Here is a 9,784-nt window from a genome sequence, read left to right as displayed (position 1 = left end):
ATAATGCACTATAAACGTGTCAGCGGAATCTTCAAAATAAAAAGGAAGCAGTCAACCAAAGTTGCCATGTCAAACATGAACTTTGCGTACTTTGGTATTTCCATTCAACCCAAACAGTAATTAAAAACAAAAAAGATTTATCGGGCGCCTTTTACACGAAGTAAATATACCTAACCGTCTACTAGCCGTTGGTCATGATGGGGTTATAGAATATTATTTACATGTTTAGATATAAAAAAATTTAGTTATTTTTTATATTTTTCTACTTGTACACTATATAAATATGCTTTGTTTAATTTTTATTTAATCTTTTTAATTTTAATTCATACGTCAGTCATGTAATTATATAGATTAATAAAAATATTAAATAAATTAAAAAAAATTATTAATTAAAATGTACTGAAATATCACCACATTATGTCTTCTTCCTCGAAGTTTCATTGCATCAACATATCACACTTCTTTTTCTACAAAGTTTTGTTGTTAATTGAGAAATGTTTCATGCGAATATAAAACAAAAACATGATAAAATATTTACTTACAATAATACGTGAATATCAACATGGGTAAATGTTAGATCAATATGATAGGTTGGATTTTAAAGTTTAAAAAAAATATATATATATATATCCAAATGAACCTAAAAGTTTCTAAACCTAAACGGAAAAACAAAAAATAAATTAAAATTTAATATAACATAATATATAAAATATTAAAATATATAGTATTAATATATTTTTAGTACATATATGTTTATATATGATTATTATGTGACTACCCGCAATCCTTTTTTTAATATTTAAAAAGAACCACGGTCGTTGGGTACCATTTAATTCAAAAAATTAGTCATTCACAATATATGAAAATATAAAATTAAATAATTATTTATCTCTTGTATTATTGTAATATTAAATTACAATACATTAAGCAACAAAAATTTACAGAGTTAAAAAAAAAACTAAATTTGATTTACTTGAAATAAAATAAAATATGAAAATCTTGATTTAGGCATTAAAAAACTATCCTCCATAACTTTATATAGAAAATATAAGAATTTGAACGAAGTGAGCAAAATAATGTGTAAGTACATCTAATAGATTATACTCTAGGCATACAATATACAACATACAATCAATCACATACGTAAAATTTTTTCTTATTCTTTTAAGAAGATCATAAATTTAATTCCTAACTGTAATCTATCATTCTAGTTGTAAGTTTTGTGAGAGTTTTATTTGACAATTGTTGTAATTCTATAATCCATATTATTCTTATCTAGCTATCAATTGTCGTTCATAATCACAAACACAATGTCTAATATAACAAATACTATTTTGGGATCTGTATTTCTACTACTTCATTGGGTAAGCATACAACAAATCATGCAATAATTTGTCACAGTAGTTTGTCGTTAGATGATTTATTTTGTATATTTATTTACGTTTTTCAATTATTACTAGGTCATTTATATTCTCAAAAATTTTGTAATACTTCTTTATACCTCTTATCCAATTCGTACTTTATTCTAACATTTTACCTCATTTTTATTTCCAAATAGATTTCCTCATTGGCTCATCAATGTTATGATTGATAAATTGAAAATTTTTATTTTAAATTTGTTTTATTTAATTTATCGTTTGTTGTTTTATTATTTGATTATTTAAGTTGGTTTTAAGTCTTATTTATTTGGAACGTAATTTTACTTCATTTGTTATTTGCATTTATTTAGTGATTATATTTTGATATTTTATTTCCAACTCTTAAACCTATTTACATCGTAACATAATTTTCTTCATCATTCCCCTGTTCATTCCTTCTATTTTATCTCATTCTTATCACCTTAAAATGTTAATTCTCACTCATTGATTCCTACTTATTTTGATCAATTCAATACTTTCAATTCACAAATTTTATTTTTTAAATTTTTTAGTTAATGTTTTAATTAGTTTAGTTTTAGAATTTTATTTCTTTATTTATATTCAAATCATTTCCTAATTATTTTATGTTTCTTTTTTTTACCGATCTTATCTTATTAATCACGCATTTATTCAAACATAAAAAATTTTGTATGCAACCTATAAACCACTCTAAATCATTTAAACTCATTCTCGTCACTTAAATCATCACATAATTCACTCTCATTACTTTCGTCATCACATTCATCATCATTTTCACGATCAATCAATACAGCACATGCATAATTCCATCACGCATCACACATCATGTCCACATTTTACAAATTTTCACTTATCTTAATTTAATTATTAATTACCGTTTCATGATTTCTCAATTTTATTCAAAACTCCTTTAAACTTTTGATTTTAAAAGCATTTGTGGCTTCGGATTAGCTATTATATATACTTACCACTTTTTCGGATGACTAAGGTTCACTTTACATTAATTTATGTCATTTCCAATCCATTTTGCCTACATGAAACTATACCCTATTATTAGATAAATTTTAAAACCATAACTTAAATCTAAATTTACTAAACTATCTATTTAATTTTCTAAGTCTAATTACTTAATTTTTTTTATCCAAAATTAATTCTAAATCTAACTTAATTGAATTGACACAAAGGTCTCGAGTTTTCGGATTTATCTTGAACCAGTTCAGAATTTTCAAAAGAAATGCTTCCGGATTCGTCGTACGAAGTAGTTGGATAAGATGAAACCTACAAACATAAACCAAACCGGTCAGGGGCTGGTCAAACCAATCAAACTGAAAATGAAAAAAAATGAAAACTTACCTCAATGACGATAAAAAGGGGCATGAGTTGCAGCCTCTAGGTTTCCTCCCCACTATCGTGCACCAACTCACTGCCAAGTCGTGCACCCCCAATGCGACCGGTCACCTAAACCACCCACACAGTCACCCCCATGCGACAATGGAACGCCACACCTGTCAAGAGCTTGCAGATCTCGCGATTTTGGCCCCGGGTGCCTGTGGGTACCACCGCGGGCACTTGCATTCTCTCCATCTTCCCTGTTCATTCTTGCGACCACGACCGCGCATGTAGGCACAACCACATATGCCCCTCTTCTCCCTTATTCACTCATAATGACAACCGCACACAAGGCTTTCCCCACACCCAGATCCCACAAATCTTGCGGGTTCAAGCATGGAGCTTGTGAGCGCAGTTGTGCACGCTCGCCCCTCCCGCTTGAGGTATCATGCACAACACTCCCCCTCCCTCGTCTGTGCAGGCATCATGCACAAGCCTTTCCCTCGCGTACATGACTACAGCTACACGCACACTTTGCCTCCCTCACTCGTGGATCACCACTACTCTTCTCGCATGTGCAAGTAGAACTGCATGCAAATCCTTCCTTTTCCTCTGCTCGTGGGCATACTTTTCCTACGCTTGTGGCCTGCACTGCTCACACATACTCCCTCTTCTTTTCGTGTTCGCAGCCCACGCCACTCGCACATATACCTCTCTCTTCCCACACAAGCTACAATGGGTATTAGTGCGCCTCCCTCTCTTCCTTTCCTCTCATATTCTTCTTTTTTTCTTTTCCTCCTCTTCCCTCTTCTTATTCCTTCTTTTTTCCCCGCTTGCAGTTGCCCACCGTGAGTTTTTCCCTCTTTTCTCCTTTCTCGGCCCCTTTCCCTCCCTCTTCTTTTTTTTTTATCTTCTTCTTCCCATCGAGATCATTGTTGGGTGATCTTTCATCCTTAACGGAGATCATCGGTGAGTTGATCTCTTTTTTTTTTCCTAGGCGAAGATCGCAACTACGTGATCTCCAGCTCGTTCTCTCTCTCGATGGGTGAATTGGCCAAATGAAGGGAAGATCTAGTTGGGTTCCCTTTAAATAAGTCGGTTGTTGGCTGTTAGATCTCCATCTTGAGAATTGGGTCGTTGGCTTTGAGGCAAAACCGTCCATTTACCACCAAGATTTAAATTTCAACTGTTGGATCAAAATTCCTTAGATCGTGGCTACATGATTTAAGATTTCATTAATGGTATTTTTGTTATTTACCTGCATCAAATCTCAATCGTTAGATCATATCTATGCGCGATCTGGGTCATTTACCCAATTCGCGATTTGGATCGTTCGATTGGTGAAAGCACGATGAAAATCTAACCGTCCATTCAAAATTTAAATGAGATAAAATTTGAATCGTTTGATCAAATCAGGCAGGAAATGATCATGACCGTGCGATTGACATCTCACATGTGAACCATTTGATCGCGCATCATTACGGTTGACACATATAGATCGTTGGATCATGATCCACTTGAAATAGACTCCCAACCATTGGATTAGCTTTGGCACAAAGCCTACAGAGCCGTCCCATCACGTGTGAGGCAAGAATGCATGCAAACCATTGGATCAATTCGCCCATACGTGATCTTGGTCATTCGTTCGAAAACATGGCGAGAAGAATCTTTAGTTGTGGATCGTGCCTAAGCGAGAACCCTTCCCAACAGTCGGATCGTGATCCAAGTGGAATTGAACCTCGACCACACGATCAACCCCCTGTGAATGCATAACGATCGATCTTGCATTACGCAGATTGCTATACAGATAGCCGCGCATGCATATGCACGTCTGTATGTTTGCCACACGACATGAGGTTGTTGGCCGCGTGACCACATCACACACTGACGTAGCAAGACTTTCTAAAATTGCATGAAGTCCCTAATTTCCATATTTTAATTCAATTAAGCCCTTAGGCACTATTTTTAATGCCCAAAAATTTCCAATTTTCTCCTTTTAAGTCCCTAAACTCCTATTAAATAAACTTTTGGGTTCAAAATTATTTTTAAACTGTTTTTAAATTTAATGTGTAATATTTTATTTAATTAACACCCTTTCTTTTAAAAATTAAATCTCTAATTTCCTACTTTTAAATTTTTAAATATTCCAAATTTCAATGTTTCAAATTCCGGAATGTTACATATTAATTATTATAATGAAAAAATCAATTTAATTATAAAATTTAAGAACCACTTTGTTTAACTCTTTTCTTTTAAATAATTCTCTCACATCTGCGTATAGAATATAAATGTACATTTTACACATGCATTATTATGACCATCAATGTGTAAAACGTAATTTGGCGTCATCCCTCCACTTCACTGACTCAATTAATGCTGCAATACTGTGTTTTGACTTTTTTTTTTCACAACGTTCGACAGATTTTAGACTGTGTTTATAAAAATAATTATAAAAAAAAAACAAAAATTAAGACTGTTAATGTTAAAAATACTTAAAAAAAAGTAGAAAAAGAGAATAAATCAAAATAAAATCTACATATTTAAAAAAATAATAATAAATATAAAATTTATTAAAAAAAGATGAATAATCAAACCTAATATTTTCATTTTAGAAAAAAAATAAAAATAATTGCAGAAGATCATAAACCTTAGTTGAAATACAGGGTCCCAAACCATTTACATCCATACAAAGCTAGAGAAGGTGAAGACAAAAAAGCTGCTAGCTTATAAATGCATAAATATGTCTTCCACCTTACATTTAATTACTGACAGTTATCTTATACGCTACTACCATATACCTTATTGAGGACCACATCGTAATGCAATACGTTCAGCCATGCCAAGTCCTGCAACGATTGACAAAAACCTCTAATTTATATTAAATTATTTTTAGCACAAGATAAAGAGAATTTGTACTTGATTCCTAGCGCACCTCAGCATAGGAAGATTATATTAATTTACAAATAATATACTACACCATTTCTCATCAGCTTAAATTTTTAGAATGATTAGTCACAATTTTATTATTTAACACTAAGCTCTTACATAATCTGCAGTTGGTTAATGAACCAGGGAGGAGTAACTCAAATCTATCCCTCTTAGCAAAGGGAATTAATTTGTTCATCGACTGGAAAAGACCCCCTTGCCTCTACCAAACAATTTTTCAGGATCCTCCTGACATTTTCAAAATAGCAGCTAAGTTTGTCAATCAATAATTTATATTGCACCAAAGTAGAAAATCTATCAACCCCAGAAAACTGAACCTCTATCGATTAAAGTCTATCCAGACTGATCGATTCAGATGGCTATACAGTCGACAAAATCTGATTTGGTTATCCACTTATGAGTTAACCAAGTACATCTAGATTGGGTATATGTAACCCAGTTCCCCCAAGTTCTTTTTTTACGTTAACCAAATGGATTCTCATTGACAACAGCTTCCAAAATATCAGATCCTAACTTGAACATTAAGTAACTAAACCTTGCCTCTGATAAAAAACTTAATTCCTATAATTAAATTTACAAAGGGATTAACATAACAGAATCCACTAATATATAAACCAAACTAATCAAATCAGGTTAATCCACAAATGTAGCATCAACTTTTATTATTGTTGGTAATTATAATTAACTTCAAAAATCTTACCAGTCACTCTAATGTCTTTCTTCCAACAAAAATAAAAGGAGATATCATGTCATTGTATATCCATTATACTACAATAATTTCTTCATTAAAGAAAATGGTACGTGTTCACTACTCAGAAGCTAAAATAGGTAAAATATGTATAAGAAGGCATGCCTGCATATCTATGTATAACTTAATATCATCTTCAAAATTCATAACCGCGAAAGCTTAAGAAGCCAAAAATCACAGTTTGAGCATATGAATAAACTAGGTAACAACAAGTGAAATGAACATGTACTTTGGAGGAAAGGCAGGATCCAGACAAAATCGACGAAACGGAAGAGATCAAAGTGACTGGAAAGGAAAAAATAGAAGGAAAAAAAATCTTCTTCGGTGGATACCTCTTGGATGATGGTACTCGGTCTAAATAATAGGTACAAGTAATAAATAAAAGAATATCAAAGATTTGAGCTACAAAATTTCACAATTCTAACAAAAAGTACTTAATTTTTATTAGATCCAATAGGTATATTATATCTAATAGAATTATTTTGCTGTATCCAGACTAATATCAATCCAACCCATTTTATTCGAGAATAAAAATTTCCAAAATAAACAAAGTAAGAACAGAATAAGAGTACTTGAAGAGTCCTCAAACTATACACCTCTACTCTTATCAACACAAAGGGACAGAGACTTGACAATTAAGATAGTAAGAAGATCCAACTAAAAACGCAATTTTAAAAAGTTCTGTAACTAAAGGGGAACAGAAGAATTGCAGCATCAACACATAAATCCAAGAAGCTGTGCATTGTTTAATAACTTATTATACATTATCCTACTAACAACAGTAACATATTAGAACCAGAATTAGAAAATTAATAATAAAAATCAATTGGAAACTTAATGGTAAATATCTTAAAACCCATTAATAATTATAAAATCTGAAGCTAAATCTCCTTATTTGTCTTCTTAATTGAAACCCAGAGAACAAATAATAAAGAATATTTGATATTTCAGATATTCAATCGTCTGACTTCCTCATTTTATTTGGAAGAAAAAAGCATCAATCTTCAAATTAACATTTTCTTGCCCTTTTTAACATCGCTTTCCAATAGATAAGAAACCCAAAATCCATAACTCAAACAAGAAATCCTCAAATGACATAATTTACAGAAAAGAAAAAAAAATAGTTGAATTTTACCTTTCAAATTAAGAAGCAGAGCGCTTCCCTTCACAGTCGGGGCTTGTATCGAAATTCTTAGATGGGTACTTAGCAGAGACCATGCCCACCTCGAACACTAAATTATCCCCACTGGACTTGATTCCCGTGATTGACCACCACTTGAAGAAGGCTCGGACCCGGATTCCTTCAAGCTCCACGATCCGACCCTTCACGATCTTTCCGGTAATCTTCTTCGAGTAGGTGGCCAAGTAGTTGTCTGGAGGGAGCGTGATCCTGCACGCGCCGCCGAGGTCCACCGAGAACGATCCTGAGGTCTGGTTCAGGGAGTACCCGCTCACCGAGGACGGCAGTAGCCCGATTGGGAATCCGTAGTTTGTGAGCTCCGTGTGGGCTTCTGTCGGTGGCTTCGGGTTCGGGTTCGGGTTCGGGTCCTGAGAGGACAGAGATATAAGGAGGATAAAATGGAGAGAAAAGAGGAAGAGAGATTTTCCCATGTTGAGGGTTGAGATTTTTCTTTTTGAAATAGTAAAGAAATTGTTTAGAATGATCAATTAATTTGGGAGCCCCCGGAGAAAGTTAGTTAAAAGTCTATCGGGTAGAAGATGGTTTAAGGAGGACGAAGATGGTGGGAGTTGAAGTCAATTGACCAAGTGAGCGTCGTAAACGACGCCGGTTTTGGGGAATATGCTATTTGCTCGGAAGATATGCCTTGGGCTCATTTGGGCTTTTAACTTCAGGTTTTCCAATGTCTACCCCATCCATGAAGCACCAAGATTTTCTGTTTTTGATCTTCATATTATTACAAATTTAAATATCTAATATATTTATGCATATTAAAGCTTCAAGTTTTGTACTTAAAATAGCACTTGTATTTTTTTATTTTTTGGAAAAATTCATATTAGCTCTTATCATATTTTTTTTATTCAAATACAACCATTTTCTGTTAAATTTATTCAAATTAACCCCTATCTAGACATGCTAGCAATTTTTTAAATTTTGATTAGTATGATATCTACGTGGCAAATGTGTTATCTATCTTTTCTCTCATTATTAATTTCACCAAAAAAAAAAAAAATACCTTGAGTTTAAGAGTACATTAAAAAAATTGTGAGGTTTCATGAAGAAATTGACTCCATGATGCGTTGACGATTTTGAGTGATTTTCAACTTATTTCTGAATGAAATAGATTGATTTATCGTTTTTATTAAATATTTTTTATTGTCTAATTAATTATATATTTTTATTGTTAGCCTTGCGGTAATGTTGTTCCAATTGAGCTATGAAAAAAAAAAAAAGAAGATAAGGTAGATGATTAGTATTTAATTTCTGTTTCATATAAAAAGACATATATGTATAAAAATATATAAAAAAAGAAATTTGAATGTAAAAGAAGATGACATTGTTTGTTTATTTTGAAAAAATTAGAGATTCAAAGTTAAAAAATTTATAATGTATCTCTCACAGAAAAACTATCATTGTAATACCGGACCCGGAATTTGGCCCGGGATCAATTTTGGTAATTATAAAAATAATAAAAAGTTATTTTTTATTTAATTTTATTAAATTATTTGAGAAAATTAGATTAGGGTGTAATTGAAAACAATTTAAAAAAAAATAAGTGAAAATTTGAGTTCGGATAGTATTTTTGAAAAAAAAAATTGAAAACAAGGGACTAAAATACAAAAAGAAAAAATTCAGTAACGTGGGACAACCCAGTCAGCAGCCCCGATGAACCAGAGCACGCTGCGTGGTAAAACACACTGACGTCGGTGCCACGCGAGAGGCCACACAGGCGATCTGCGTGCCCAGTGATCCAACAGCCCAAGTTCGATACTGCGCACGTGAACGACTCAGATTCGTTCCCTCCTTAGGCGTGATCGGACAGACGAGATCAATCATGATGAACGGTTTAGATTCGTCTATGCAATTGGCCTAAACAGGCAATGATCGAACGACTCTCCTCACTCCATATCAACGCGAATGGACAGCCCAGATCGATACAGGAAGAATATAAAAATATCACGTCGCAGGGGAACCTTAACCCTAGCCGGAGAAGAAGGACCAGTTGCCGGAGAAGAAGGTCGACCGCTGACCGTCGTTGCACCGGAGCCACCACCGACCATTAAAAAGGTAAAATTTCTCCCTACTCGCTCGAAATTCAATTCCAAGCCTCTTTGTGGCCATATCAAAGCAAAATGAACAACGGGTGAGTCAAAAACTGAGGGCAAAGTTCGGCAGAGCTGTTAC

At 33.2% G+C, this 9,784-nt stretch overlaps 1 protein-coding gene across 1 annotated transcript; it reads right to left on the bottom strand.

Moving 5' to 3' along the window:
- Window positions 1-5,311: 5,311 nt before the first annotated feature.
- Window positions 5,312-8,165, bottom strand: LOC110818648 (DUF538 family protein (Protein of unknown function, DUF538)). Its single transcript, XM_088208086.1, has 2 exons — window positions 7,556-8,165; window positions 5,312-5,572 (listed from the first exon to the last, which is right to left on the bottom strand). Exon 1 carries the CDS (start codon window positions 8,029-8,031, stop codon window positions 7,564-7,566), a length of 468 nt encoding a protein of 155 aa, XP_088064212.1. The 5' UTR covers window positions 8,032-8,165; the 3' UTR covers window positions 5,312-5,572; window positions 7,556-7,563.
- Between the last annotated feature and the right edge of the window lie 1,619 nt (window positions 8,166-9,784).

This window comes from Carica papaya, chromosome 7, assembly GCF_054855325.1.
Source record: "Carica papaya isolate Zhongbai chromosome 7, ASM5485532v1, whole genome shotgun sequence".
In the NCBI taxonomy this organism is placed as follows: domain Eukaryota; kingdom Viridiplantae; phylum Streptophyta; class Magnoliopsida; order Brassicales; family Caricaceae; genus Carica; species Carica papaya.
The sequence above is the reverse complement of the archived record's forward strand: the minus strand, read 5'-3'. Positions and strand labels throughout refer to the sequence as shown.

What these genes read in the sequence shown, in the direction of transcription:
- LOC110818648 (XM_088208086.1), bottom strand. Translation starts at nt 8,031, where the DNA reads ATGGGAAAATCTCTCTTCCTCTTTTCTCTCCATTTTATCCTCCTTATA.